This window comes from Felis catus, chromosome B1 (assembly GCF_018350175.1).
Source record: "Felis catus isolate Fca126 chromosome B1, F.catus_Fca126_mat1.0, whole genome shotgun sequence".
In the NCBI taxonomy this organism is placed as follows: domain Eukaryota; kingdom Metazoa; phylum Chordata; class Mammalia; order Carnivora; family Felidae; genus Felis; species Felis catus.
This window is the reverse complement of record NC_058371.1, coordinates 28,606,813-28,622,333: the sequence shown is the minus strand read 5'-3', so window position 1 is coordinate 28,622,333 and position 15,521 is coordinate 28,606,813. Positions and strand designations below refer to the sequence as shown.

The 15,521-nt window shown below is 35.3% G+C and overlaps 1 protein-coding gene across 14 annotated transcripts in view; it reads left to right on the top strand.

The window, feature by feature from the left end:
- The window catches only part of TEX15 (testis expressed 15, meiosis and synapsis associated), a 101,313-nt gene that overhangs the window by 66,289 nt on the left and 19,503 nt on the right, over window positions 1-15,521 (top strand). For all 14 annotated transcript variants that reach the window (XM_019828368.3, XM_045055332.1, XM_045055330.1 and 11 more), the window contains 2 exons: window positions 6,417-6,563; window positions 7,869-8,031. In XM_019828368.3, the coding sequence (XP_019683927.2) occupies window positions 6,417-6,563; window positions 7,869-8,031 (310 nt within the window). The remainder of the gene's footprint in view (window positions 1-6,416; window positions 6,564-7,868; window positions 8,032-15,521) is intronic.

Here is a 15,521-nt window from a genome sequence, read left to right as displayed (position 1 = left end):
CTACTCTTTTAGTTAATAGCATTACACAATGTTAATTTCTTTTTGTTTTATTTTTTAATTGAAGTATAGTTGACACAGTGTACATTAATTGCAGATTACAACATAGCAGTGTTTAGTTTTGCCATGTTTATCTAAGGTTTAACATTTAGAAAAACTGGATACACGTATATATAGGACCTCTGAACTAGTTTCAAAACTAGCAACTTTTCTGAAAGTCTAAAATTACTCAAAATTGAAAAAAATAAGTCTTTCCAAATCTTAAGCATCAACAAATTGGTTAAGATAGACTTTTATGGTTAAATTTAGCTTTGCCAGGACTACTAAAATCAGAGTAGGTAGTCAGGATCCTCAGATTTGTAATATAGGATGTGTGTACACATAAAACCAATGCTTCCTTTGGAATAATTCCTTATGTGCTTAGGCCTCGAATATTATCAAATTAATAAAGCATAATTTATTTTTATATTAAAACAATACATCCTGATTTTAGAAAATCTGGCGCATACTAAGAAGCTCCAAAGAACTCATTAATAACCAGTTAATTTTTTTGTATATCTATACCTAGTCTTCTGTTTATATGTACAAATATGCATGTATAATTGTAATTAAAATGTATTCTTTACATACTATATCACTTTTTTCACTGATTATAAGGTAAACATTTTTAATTGCATTAAATAGTATTTTTCTCTAATAACCTTTTGAGTAACTACCCAGTATTCTACTATATAGCCCTACCATTGTTTGCACAACAAATTTTAAAATTTGGAGATATAAGTTACTTGTTTCTTTTTTTGTTTTGTTTTTGTGTTTTACATACTACTTTGATCATCCTTGTAGGTATATTTTTATGCCTGTGATTATTTGCTGTGAATTAATTGGTTAATTCCTACCTAGGAGTAAGATTAGGAGCTGTAAAAGCTTTTGATATGTAATGCCCAGTTATCCTGAGAAAGGTTGTACTGATTGACATTTCTATCCACAGTGTGTCAGAACATCTGTTATATATAGTATACTTTTTTAAAAAAATCTTTGCCAGTCTTATATGTGATAGTTTCTCATTGATGATTCAGTTATTTTTGCAGTCACTGCTGAGTTTAAACATTCTGCATATATTCATTAATAATATTTAGTGAGTTGGCTATATCCTTTGCCATTTTGGTGTTTTCTTTTTTTTCTATTTGATTTGTAGACATTATCAATTCATTAAAGCATATTGTGTGCGCTAGGCTTTTCTCTGGACAATATTTTATCACTTAATGTTTTCTTTTTTATTTTATTTTATTATTTTTTTTAATTTTTTTTTCAACGTTTTTTATTTATTTTTGGGACAGAGAGAGACAGAGCATGAACGGGGGAGGGGCAGAGAGAGAGGGAGACACAGAATCGGAAGCAGGCTCCAGGCTCCGAGCCATCAGCCCAGAGCCTGACGTGGGGCTCGAACTCACGGACCGCGAGATCGTGACCTGGCTGAAGTCAGACGCTTAACCGACTGCGCTACCCAGGCGCCCCAAATGTTTTCTTTTTTAAAAAATAAACTTTTCCAATTTGTAATAAATTTAAATGTACAGAAAAGTTACAAAGAAAATACAGAAAGTTCCTGTATACAGTTCACTCAGCATCCCCCTATTGTTAGCATTTCACATCACTATGACACATTTGTCAAAACTAAGAAACTAATATTTGTCAGTTATATTTCAGTAAAAAAGTAAAAGTTAAAGATAATAAAATAAAAAGACTAACAGAGACTAACATTGGTACAGTACCGTTAACTAGGCTACAGACTACCTTTTGCCAGTTTTTCTATTGTTTTTCTTCTCTTCTAGTACCCAAATGCAAGATACCACATTACATTTAGTTTTTTAAATTATGAATGAATGTATTATTATATTTAAAAATAACAATAATAGAATTGCTGAATTTAAATGTTTGTTTATTTTGAGAGAGAGAGAGAGCAGAAGTGGGGCAGAGAAAGAGATTGGCAAGTAGGCTCCACGCTAAGTACAGAGCTCAACACAGGGCTCATTCCCATGACTATGAGATGATGACCTGAGCCAAAATCAAGAGTTGGACACTTAACTGACTGGGCCACCCAGGCACCCCTTGAATTCCTGACTTCAAATAAAATGTGTACTTTTTGTCATATGAATTATATGTTCATCCACCTTTTATCAGTTAATTGTATTCGTTTTTTTAATTTTATACTTGTTTTGTTTTCCATACATGACCACATAAATGTTTCTTTGTATATCCTACTCAATGCCAATATCTTCCCTGATCCAAATTAATATATTGTGTATATGCTACATCTTAGTCTTATATTGTGTATGTTTTATACATAAAGGAATTGATTCACATAATTTCTGGGGCTGGCAAGTATGAAATCCATAAGGCAAGATTTCTATGCTGAAGTCTTGATGAAAAGTTTCTTCTCTGAGACACTTCCCTTTTTACTCTTAAGGCCTTTAGCCAATTAAATGAGGCTCACCCACATTATCCAGGGTAATGTACTTAAAGTGAACTGATTTTTCATCTGGGATTTTTTTTATCATCTCAACAAGATACCTTCATAGCAGCATCTAGACTAATGTTCAATCAAACATCCAGACACTATACCCTAGCCAAATTGATCTATAAAATTTACTATGACATATGCTATCTATAAATTATTATTAAAATATATTTCCCAGGGCACCTGGGTGGCCCAGTCAGTTGAGCATCCAACTCTTGATTTCAGCTCAGGTCATGATCCCAGGGTCATGGGATCAAGCCCCATGTTGGGCTCCATGCTGAGCGTGGAGACTGTTTGGGATTTCTCTCTCTCTGTCTCTCTCTCTCTCTCTCTCTCTCTCTCTCTCTTTCTCTCTCCCTCCCTCCCTCCCTCTCCCCCCACCGTTGCTCTCCCCCACTTGTGTGCTCTCTTTATATAAAATTAATTAATTAATTAATTAAGAATCCTTAAGATTTGTTAGTAAACAGTGATATTTTATTTTTAATTTTTTAATTTTAATTCCAGTATAGTTAACATACAGTGTTATATTAGTTTAAGCTGTACAATATAGTCATTCATAAGTTTCATATATTATTCAGTTCTCATCAAGGTAAGTGTACTCTTAATCCCTTTCACCTATTTCACCAACCCCCCTCCCCCACCTCCCCTCTTGTAACCATCTATTCTCTATAGTTCAGAGTCTGGGTGTTTTTTTTTTTTTTAATTTTTTTTTTATGTTTATTTGTTTTTGAGAGAGAGACAGAGCATGAGTGGGAGAGGGGCAGAGAGAGAGGGAGACACAGAATCTAAAGCAAGCTCTAGGCTCTGAGCTGTCAGCACAGAGCCTGATGTGGGGCTCAAACCCACAGACCAGGAGATTAGGAAATGAGCCGAAGTCAGACACTTAACTGACTGAGTCGCTCAGGCACCCCCAGAGTCTGTTTTTTGGTTTGCCTTCCTCTCTCTTTTTTTTAACTAGACTCCACACCCAATATGGGGCTTGAACTCATGACCCTGAGGTCAAGAGATGCATGTTCTACCAACTGAGCCAGCCAAATGCCTGTCTCTTTTTTCCCTTTGTTCATTTGTTTTGTTTCTTAAATTCCACATGTGAGTGAAGTTCTTTGGTATCTTTCTTTGACTGGCTTATTTCATTTAGCATTATACTGTCTAGATTAATCCGTGTTGTGGCAAATGGCAAGATTTCATGCTTTTTAATGGCTGATACTATTCCATTGTATATGTATATATACCACATCTTCTTTATCCATTCATCTTTCAATGGACACTTGGGCTGCTTCATAGTTTGGCTGTTATAAATAATACTGCTATAAAATAAGGGTGCATATATCCCTTTGAATTAGTGTTTTCATATTTTTTGGGTAAATGCCCAGTAGTGTGATGGCTGGATCATAGGGTAGGTCTATTTTTAATTTTTTGAGGAACCTCTATACTGTTTTCCAGAATGGCTTCATCAGTTTGTATTCCCACCAACAGTGCACGAGGATTCCTTTTGCTTCACATCCGCACCAGCACTTGTTGTTTCTTGAGTTTTTTATTTTAACCATTCTGACAGTTGTGAGGTGATATCTCCTTGTGGTTTTGATTTGTATTGCCCTGGTTATGAGTGACGTTGAGCATCTTTTCATCTGTCTGTTAGCCACCTGTATGTCTTCTTTGGAGAAAAGTCTGTTCGTGGCTTCTGCCCATTTTTTAAAAGTTCTTATTTAAATTCCATTTAGTTAACATACAGTGTAATGTTAGTTTCAGGTGTACCATTTAGTGATTCAACAACTTCCATGCAACAGCCAGTGCTCACCACATGAGCACTCCTTAATGCTCATGCTCCTTAATCCCCACCACCTATTTAACCCATCCTCCCACCCACCTCCACTCTGGTAACCATCAGTTTGTTCTCTATAGGTAGGAGTCTGGGGGCACCTGGCTGGCTCAGTCAATTTAAGTGTCTGACTCTTGGTTTCGGCTCAGGTCATGATCTTCATAGTTCATGGAATTGAGCCCCACACCGGGCTCCAAGCTGACAGCACAGAGCCTGCTTGGGATTGTCTCTCTCCCTCTCTCTCTGCTCCTCCCCTGTTCACTCTCTCTGTCTCTCTCTCTCAAAATAAATAAGTAAATAAAACTAAACATTTTTTTAAAAAAAGAGTCTGTTTCTTGTCTTCCCCCCACCATGGTCATTTTTGTTTTCTTAAATTCTACATATGAGTGAAATCATATACTATTTGTCTTTCTTTGACTTATTTCACTTAGTAAAATACTCTCTAGCTCTATCCATATCATTGCAAATAGCAAGATATCATTCTTTTTTATGGCTGAGTAATATTCCTGTGTGTGTGTGTGTGTGTGTGTGTGTGTGTGTGTGTGTGTGTGTGTACACCTCCTCTTCTTTATTCATTCGTTAGTCGATGCACATTTGAGCTCTTTCCATGATTTGGCTATTGTAGATAATGCCTCTATACATCAGGATGCATATATCCCTTTGAATCAGTCTTTTTTTAATTCTTTGGGTAAATACCTAATAATGAAATTGCTGGATTATAGGGTAGTTCTATTTTTAACTTTCTGAGGAACCTCCATACTGCTTTCAAGAGTGGCTGTACCCATTTGCATTCCCACCAACAGTTTAAGAGAGTTCTCCTTTTACTGCATCCTTGCCAACACCTGTTGTTGTTTGTGTTTTTGATTTTAGCCATTCTGACTTGTGAGTTAATATCTTGTAGTTTTGATTTTCATTTCACTGATGATGAGTGATGATGAGCATCTTTTGATGTGTCTGTTGGCCATGTGTATGTCTTCTTTGGAATGTCTATTCACATCTGCCCATTTTTTAACTGGATTGTTTGTTTTTTGGGGGTTGTTTTAGAAGTTCTTTATATATTTTGGATACTAATCCTTTATCGGGTATGTTACATGCAAATATTTTCCCCCACTCAGTAGGTTGTCTTTTAGTATACTCATTTGTTTTTGATGTACAAATGTTTTGTAATATTTTACAGTTTTATGTTTTAGGTTTATGGATTCATGGCACATATGCTTAGAAAACAATTCTCACTTTGAGATTAGATAAATACTGACTTTCTACAGTGTTTGCATTATTTAAATATTTAACCGGTTTGGCATTTATTTTGGTGCATACATTAAGGTAATTTAATTCTTTCAATTGTTTTATACTTATTTATTACATGTTTTCATTTCACTTATTTCAAATGGTACTTTTAACATTATACTGTATTTTTATAGATGCTTGGACTTACCTGGGGCTTTTTATTTTGTTCTTTTTACCCACTGCCTTTTTTTGTGGTAATACCATCCTTTAAAAAAAATACTTAATACTGAGTTACATGGGTGGCTCAGTGGGTTAAGCGTCCAACTTTGACTCAGGTCATGATCGCACATTTCGTGGGTTTGAGCCCCATGTCAGCAGAGAGCCCGCTTTGGATCCTCTGTCTCCCTCTCTCTCTGTGCCTCCCCCGCTCATGCTTTCTTTCTCACTCTGTCAAAAATAGGTAAATATTAAAAAAAAATTTAAATATATTTAATACCTTTGAAGTGCAAGTCGCCTGCCCTGTTCCATAATTCTGTTATCTCGGACCCAAAACTTTCTTCTAAAAACATTTTTTTGAAATTTTCTGGGCTGTTGTTTGTTAGTATTCCAAATAAGTTTTTAGACTAAAATTCATTTCTACAAATAGGTTTTCTAAAATTTTACTTACAGGTATTATAGTCCTAAGTTTAATTTAGAAGGGGAATTGATACGAATACAGTAAGTCATCTTATTCATCTGGGATATGGATTATCCATTTGTATTTCTTCCCTTAAAAAAGACAGCTTTAATTTATGTTCTGTATGCGAGTTTAAAATGTTCTAATATATTTTTATGACCTGCTTTTTGCCTTTTTTTTAGGTTCTCTTTGGAAAAGTGAAGAAAATTCGGCCTTCATTGGATAAAAACAAAGTTTCTTTGGATCCTTCTCCTAACTTTGATTGCCACATGTCAAGAAGTATACCTTCTCTGAAAGATGCCATTGAGTTACAAGCCTACAATTCAGCAGTATGTTAACTTTTGGGTTCATGTGACTACTTGAAAGTGACATGCTTCACACTATATGATACACAATTTAAAACAGCTTCTTGAAATATTAAATGAAAATCCCTTATTTTATTCAATATAATAAGACATTAAATAAATAATGAAAGCTCTTTAATATTTGTGATTTGGGAATATAGTAAAGAAGTTTCCAAATTTGCATTTAACCTTGTTCAAAATACAGTGGCTGCTTTCTTTTATTTAGTTGTTCCATAGATTAATTCCTAACTTGCAAAACATGCCAACTTTTTTATAACAAGCTATTTTGAAATCACAACAGGAGAAAAGGCTTATATGTTCATCATTACATGTGAAACAGTAATTTTCCATCATAAATTGCTGAGATACTTAGTAGACCTTTCCTCTTCTGTAGAATATTAAATTATATGTGGTAAACATTGCATATCATCATCTATATGACTAAATGAAGATAAATTTTCTAGAAGTATGTATATGCTCCCACATGTAAAATGTATCAAGCAATTATTATTTTCCTAATTAACTTTCTCTTCCAAATAAAACTTAGGGGTTAACAGCATATGCAAAACATTGAACTTTTTTTAATTTTGTTTTTTTTCTTTTTGAGAGAGTGAATATGAGCAGGGGAGGTGGCAGAGAGAAGGGGACAGAAGATCTGACGGGGATTCGACACTGACAGCAGAGAGCCAGATGCAGGGCTCGAACTCACAAACCGTGAGATCATGACCTGAGCTGAAGTTGAAGGCTTAACCGACTGAGCCCAGGCACCCCTAAAACGTTGAACTTTTAATGGAAAAAAATCTTTTTTAAAAAACAAATAGTTTCTGGGGCACCTGGGTGGTTCAGTTGGGTAAACGTCCGACTTCAGCTCAGGTCATGATCTCACCATTTATGGGTTCAAGCTCCTCATTGGGCTCTGTGCTGACAGTTCATAGCCCGAAGCCTGCTTCAGATTCTGTGTCTCCCTCTCTCCCCTCACACTCTGCCCCTCCCCCGCTCACGCTCTGTTTCTGTCTGTCTCAAAAATAAATAAAACATTTTAAAATTTTCTTTAAAAAAGAAGAAAAAATAAAAACAGACTGTTTATGCTGCTGCCCACACTAATAACATACCAAAGAAAATATGTGTGGTTGGGAGAAAAAATTTATACCTTCAAAAAAACTAGAGTTAAAGAATGTGGGGAGAAGAAGTGGGTAACATGAGGTTAGTTACATAGCTTTTTAAAATATGAGCTTATTCAATTCTGCTAACACTAATTAGTTTAAAATGTTTTTTTCCTTTGTTTTTCAGGTATACTTCTATGAATACAATGTTCTTTCGAAGCCAGTAGATAAACCTAGGCATTGTCTTCCATATGCAACAGTAACTGTAAAATTTATTGGCCAAAAAGTAGATAGTGGACACCTTATTACATCTTTGAGGTTCCTTTCAACAGGATTTCCTAAGAGGGCTGGTAAGATACAGACATTATTATGCTTCCGTAGCATGTGTGCTGGTAGTAGAACTTCTGAATATTATTTTCTAATACGTTATCAATCTGTAAGCAAAATAGTTATGCTTTAACTTTTTAATTTTATGTATCTGGAATTATATTACAGATGTTTTTGTGACTCCTTTTGCTCAGTATTATCTTTGTGTGATTCTTCTTTTTTTTTTGAAGTTTATTTATTTATTTTTAGAGAGAGTGACTAGATAGAGCACAAGCAGGGGAGGGACAGAGAGTGAGACACAGAATCTGATGCAGCCTCCACACTCTGAGCTGGTCAGCACAGGGCCCACTGTAGGGCTCTAACCCATGAACCGTGAGATCATGACCTGAGTCAAAGCCAGATGCTTAACCGACTGAGCCACCCAGGCATCCCATTTGTATGATTCTTCTATGCTGATATGTATACCTGAGTTTCTTCATGTACATGCATTCACACACACACATTATTCTGTTTTTTGACTACACACTATTCCTCTGGGGATGTTTGGATACTTGCCAGTTTTCTTCATATTCCAGACATTGCTGTTTTAAACATTTATGTAAGTGTCTCAGTGCATATGGGCAAGAGTTTTGGTATAGAGTAATATAATGTCTACATCAGAAATGTACAACTTAATCCAAAGATAATATCAACTAGTTTTCAAAAGTGGTTGCATCAGGTTACATAATTACTCTATATCTTTGCCAACACATACACTTTTTTAAAAAATGTCTGTTTCTGCCAGCTCAGTGAGTGCGATATGTTATCATCATCGTTTCAAAAAGAAACTATACTCTTGAAAAGCCATCATATCCCTTTCCCCTCAGGCCTGCCCCTAAGCAGTCGCTAATCTGCCTTCTGTCTCTTAGTACGACTGACCCTTGAACAACACAGAGGTTAGAGGTGCCAACGCCCACGCAGTCGCAATCTATGTTTAACTTGTAACTCCCTGAAAACTTCACTACTAATAGCCTAGTGTTCACTGGAAGCCTTACCCAGAACATAAACATTGATTAATGTGTACATTGTATGTTATATATTCTATATACTGTATTCTTACAGTAATATCTAACTTTTTCTTAATTTTTATTGGCATTTCTAGGCTATGTGGTTCATCTGTGAGATTTTTTAAGTTGTGGCAAATCTGCAAAAAATTTTCCAATATATTACATGAAAAAAATTCCATTTATGAGTGAACCCATGTAGTTCAAACCCATATTGTTCAAGGGTCAACTGTATTTGCCAGTTCTGGGCATTTCATATAAGGGAATTCATAAATATGTGAAGCAAAGTGGCCTTTCATGAGTAGTGACTTTCATTTAACTGTTCTTAAGGTTCTTGCATGTATTAATACTTCATTCCTTTTTATGGCATAATATTACATTAAATAGAAACTATATCAGTTGAGGACATTTGGGTTGTTTCCATCTTTTAGCAATTATGAATAATCTTGCTATGAATGTTCTTGGACAAATTTTGGTACAGACCTGTGTTCTCATTTCTCTTGGGGTATATAGTTGGGAGTGGAATTGCTGGCTCATATGATAACACTGTTATCACTTGAAGAATTGCCAAACTGTTTTCCGAAGTGGCTGCACCAGTGACATTTACACCAGTATGTGTACGAGTGCTAGGATTTTCCACTTCCTATGTTATTATCTTACTTTTTGTTTATAGCTACCCTGGTGGAGGAAGTAAATGTTTTCAGGGTGTAAGTTTTATGCTTCTTTTGTTAAATTTATTTCAAGTATTGTATTTTTGGATACCTTTGTAAGTAGAGTTTGCTCAATTTCACTTTTTATGTTCCTCTTTGAAGTATATAGCAATAGTGTTATTTTTGTGTATTGATCTTGTAAATGATCTTGCTGATCTCATTATTAGTTCTAATAGTTTTTCAGTGATTTCTTTAGGATTTTCTATATAAAAGATCAAGTCATTTACAAATAGAGTTAGTTTTACTTCTTCCTTCCCAGTCTGGGTGTCTTTTATTTCTTTTTGTTGCCTAATAGCCCTGACTAGGACCTCCAGTTGAATGTTTAATAGAAATGGTAGGAGTGGACATTCTTACCTTGTTTGTAAACTTAGGGGAACGTATTCATCCCTCACCAGTAAGTATGATGTTAGCTATGGAGTTTTTTGATGTCTTTTATCATGAGGACATTCCTTTCTATTCTTAGTTTGTTGAATGTTTTTATCATGAAAGGGTAGTAATTTTGTCAGATCCTTTTGCTGCATCTATCAAGATGATCACATGATTTTTAGTCTTCACTGTGTTACTGTGCTGTGTCACACTAATTGATTTTCAGATATTAAGTGAACTTTGCATTTTTGAGGTAAATTCCATTTGGTCATGGTATGTGATTCCTATTATATGTTGGTGGAATCAGTTTACTAAATTTTTGAAGATTTTCGTGTCTATATTTATAAGATACATTAATCTGTAGCATTCTTGTGATGTTTTGGTATCAGAGTAATACTGGTCTCATAGAATAAGTTCGAAAGGGTTTCCTTTTCTTCCATTTTTTGGAAAGAGTTTGTGAAGAATTGACATTAATACGTCTTTATACATTTGATAGACTTGACTATTAAAGCCATTCAGGCTTTTGGGGGGGGGGGTAGTTTTTTATCACTAAGTCAGTTTCTTCACTTACTGTCATTCAGATTTTCTGTTTCTTCTTGCATCAGTTTTAGTGGTTTGTGTCTTTGTAGGAATTTGTCCATTTCATCTAACTTACCTAATTTATTAGCATCCTGTCGTTCCTAGTATTTCTTTATAGTCCTTTTTATTTTTGTAAAGCCAGTAATAGTATCCTCTCTTTAACTTATTGTTCTACTAATTTCAGTTTTCCTTCTTTATTTTCTTGGTCAGCTTGGCTAAAGTTTTGTCAGTTTTGTTATCTTTTTCAAAGAACCAACTTTTTTGGTTTCATTATTATTTTTTCTGTATTTCTGTTCTCTCTTTTATTATTTCCCTCCTTTTTGCTTTAGGTTTAGTTTACTCTTCTCTTTCTTGTGTCTTAAGGTGGAAGGTTAGGGTATTGATCTTGCTTCTTTGATAATGTACATATTTACAGCTATAAATATCCCTGGTTGTTTTTTTTTTTCTTTTTGAGACATAGAGAGACAGAGCATGAACAGGGGAGGGGCAGAGAGAGAGGGAGACACAGAATCTGAAGCAGGCTCCAGGCTCTGAGCTGTCAGCACAGAGCCCTATGTGAGGCTCAAACTCACAAGCCCTGAACCGAAGTTGGAGGCTTAACCAGCTGAGCCATCCAGGCACCCCTGAAAGTACTGTTTTAACTGCATCCCATAAGTTTTGGTATGTTGTGTCTTCATTCTCATTCATCTCAAAGTATTTTCTAATTTCCCTTTGATTTCTTATTTAATCCATTGGTTTTTTAGAAAGTGTTTTATTTCACTTATGTGTACATGTGAATTTCCCCCAAATTTTTTCTGCTACTGATTTCTAATTTTATTCCATTGTAATTGGAGAATATAATTTGTATTATCTTTATCCTTTTAAATTTATTGACCCTCTCATGTGGTCTGTCCTGAAGAATGTTCCATGTATACCTGAGAAGAGGGGAAGTTTTGTTTTTGTTGGGTAGAATGTTCTGTAAATGTCTGTTAGACCTAGCTGATTTGAAGTTTGCTCAATTTTCTGTTTTCTTGATGAGCTTCTGCCTAGTCATTCTATTCACATTATCCCTCAGCCAGATGGCTTAAAATGGAGGCAATAAAATAAGGATCTTTCCTTACTTTCTACTCTCACCCATCCATAATCTTATAGCTAATTACTTTAATCAAAGAATGATGGATAGTAACTAGACTTACTGTGATGCTCAGTTTGCAGTGTATTCAATATTGAATCACTATGTTGCACATCAGAAACTAATTAATATAATACTGTACATCAATTATACCTCAATTGAAAAAAAGGAAAAAAAGCAATAAACAATGATGCCTTTCAGGATGATAAAGCTTGAGGAACACCTGTATTATGCCCAAAGTCAAGGCCACATGTGTTGGCTATCAGTGTACTCCTCTCCCTCCAGAGTAGTCTAGATCTTTGCTATCCAGTACAATAGCCTTTAGTCACATGTGGCTATTTAAACCTAAATTAGTTAAAATTAATAAAAATTTTAATTCCTCATTCACACCACCCCTTGTTCATGTACTTGCCCACATTTCAAGTGCTCAGTAACTACATGTGGCTATTGGCTACTGTACTGGATAGCATAGGTATCCATCATCACAGAATACATGGTGCTAATAACTATTTGGTAGTTTGCTTTGTGATTGTAATTTCATTTTCTTACAGTTTCTTATATTATGAAGATGTTGGGCTTTTTCTCCTTTTTTCATGTGTTGTTTGGTGAGACTGCTAAAAACGGGAATAAATTTAAAGGGCCTTCATCCAGTTTAAGCGAATAATGTAACCTAGTGATTAAGGTTATACTGCTTATAAATTGTGATCTTGCGCAAATAATTCTTTACTTCCTTATCAATAAAATGGGAATGTTATGAAGATTAAATTAGTTAATGTGTAGAAGGCATCAGAAAAACTATACCTGGCATTCCCATTAAGTACTTTATTAATTAATATTATGTATATGTTAATATGCATTTACCATACATTTATGAAATGCAGGTTATTAAACTGATTTGTTTCTTTTCCCATGTTGGTTTGTATTAATTTGTCTTAATCTTTTTTTTTTAAGTCTATTTATTTTGAGAGAGAGAGAGACTGTGTGTGAGCAGGGGAAGGGCAGAGAGAGAGGAGAGGGAACATCCCAAGCAGGGTCCACACTGTTAGTTCACTCATGGTGTAGAGCCCAGCACAGGGCTTGAACCAAAAAATCCGTGAGATCATGACATGCGCCGAAATGAGGAGTCAGACACTTAATTGACTGAGTCACCTAGACACCCCTGTCTTAATCTTTGTAACAGCTCCATAACATTATTTTTCTAGTGTATTTGTATAGTACATACATACAGTACTTTTATAATTCTTGATATGCCGTATTTAACCAGTCCCATTTTTTCAAGTTAACTTATTTTGAGAGAGAGTTCAAGCAGGGGAGGGGCAGAGAGGGGGGGAGAGGATCGAAAGCAGGCTCCATGCAGTCAGCGCAGAGCCCGATGTGGGGCTCAAACCCATGGCATCATGACCTGAGCCGAAATCAAGAGTCAGAGGCTTAACTGACTGTACCCTGCAGGCAGCCCTACCCAGTCTCATTTTTAAATTTTTTTTTTATTTGAGAGATGCCTGGGGGGCTCAGTCAGTTAAGCATCTTACTGTTGATTTCAGCTGAGGTCATGATCTCACCATTGTGAGCTTGAGTCCCATGTCAGGCTCTATACTGGGCATGGAGCCTGCTTAAGATTCTCTCTCTCTCCCTCTCCCTCTGTCACTCCCCTGCTTCTGCTCTCTCAAATATTTTAATTTGCCTATAGGTGACACACAATGTTACATTAGTTTCAGGTGTACAACATAGTGATCCAGCTCTTCTCTATAGTATTCTATGCTCTCCACAAGTGTAGCTACCATCTGTCACCATGTAACGCTGTTACAATATCATCATCTACTGTATTCCGCCTGCTGTGCCTTTTACTCCCTTGACATATTCATTCTATAACTGGAAGCTTGTGTGTCTCTTTATGTGCCAGTAACATACTGTTTTGATTACTGTAGCTTTGTAGTAGATCTTGAAATCTTAACCAGTCTCATATTGATAGTTAGGTTTCTGGCTTCCAGCTGTCTTGGATTATGGTACTAAAAATCCTTGTGTATATATTATTTATGCAAGTATATCAGAATAATGAATGGATAAAAATGGATTTACTGGAGGGGCACCTGGGTGACTGTCAGTTGAGCATCTGACTTCAGCTCAGGTTATGATCTTGTGGTTCACGAGTTCAAGCCCCACACGAGGCTCACTGCTGTCATCCTGTCAGCACAAAGCCTGCTTTAGATCCTCTGTTCCCCTCTCTCTTTGCCCCTCCCCTGCTTGTGCTCTCTCAAAAAATAAAACATTTTTAAAAATAGATTTACTGGATATTATGTATTACGTTTTGCTGAAAACTGTAGATTTACTTCCCAGGAAATTAGTACCGGTTCATACTCCCATGAACAGTATAAGAGTGTTTATTAAATCTGCAGAATATTAATTATTCTTTGTAGTCTTTGCCAGTCTAAGCAGTTTTTAAATATGGCTCTGTTTATTTAGTGGAGTTGGACATCTTTTTGTGTTTGTTGACAATTTTTATTTGTGATTTTCCTGTTCTTACACTTGCTCACATTTCTATTGCAGTATCTGTTTATTAATCTTTTGAATGTGTCTGTATACTCTTTATGCACTCTAATATATGTGTAATGATGTACAAAGCTTGCTCATTCAGAAAATACTTCGTACCAGTTTGTCCAAGTTTTGTTTATCATGAGTTTTGACCTACTAAGGTATTTAATTTACATGTAATTGACATCATTTCTTAATTTCTAGTTTTCTGAACCCCAGACATTCTTAAAAAGTACTTTTCTACCTCAGGATTATAAAACCATCTCTCTGTCTTTTCTTCTAATACTTTCATGGTTTTATTTTTTTTTTCAATGAATTTTATTTTGGAGTGAGTATAGGGATCCACCTTTTCTTCTGTCCACTGCAGCTCCTCCTCTTAAGAACTACATCTCTGTTATGGTCAGATTTCTACTATAGCTTATTATAATTAAAAAGTATAGTTACAGGTGCACCTTGGTGGCTCAGTTGATTAAGCATCCGACTTTGGCTCAGGTTATGATCTCACAGTTCATGAATTCCAGCCCTGCATCGGACTCTTTTGCAATGTTGACGCAAAGACTGCTTGGGATTCTTCCTCTTTGCCTCTCTCTACCTGTCCCCCACTTGCACTCTGTCTCTCAAAATAAATAAATAAACTTTAAAATGTATATAATTACAAGTTATAGAATTTAGAAATCTTCAACAAAGCTATCTTTCGATATATCGTGAAAAAGAATCTCATGGTACTTCCCAGTAATATGATTATAGTTTCGCATGTGTCATAAATCTCACAATTTCTCATCATCAATTTGTTTTAATAAAGATATTTTTATGGTGTTATCTATGAATTCTTTATGAATGGCTTACTTGGTAAATATGCATTCTTATAAGTTCCTTTGTTATTATATGTAGTTATTTGTGAAATTTTAGGAATAAATTTCTATAAATTATAAGAGAAAATTTGCTTTCATTGTCAAGATTTTTGTTTGTATATATTATTTGCAGGAATACTTATTTTAGTGGAACAGGGGTAGTGCTTTGCTTTTGCTCCTGGGAAGGATTTTTTGGGTCCTTTTTGATCTGTTTCCCCACCTCATTCCCGTTTCCTTCCTGTTTTCTTTCTCAAGGTAACAGTAGATAAAAGGGGGAGACAATTTTGCCTATTAATATGTAGATTCTATTATTAAGTATCTGAA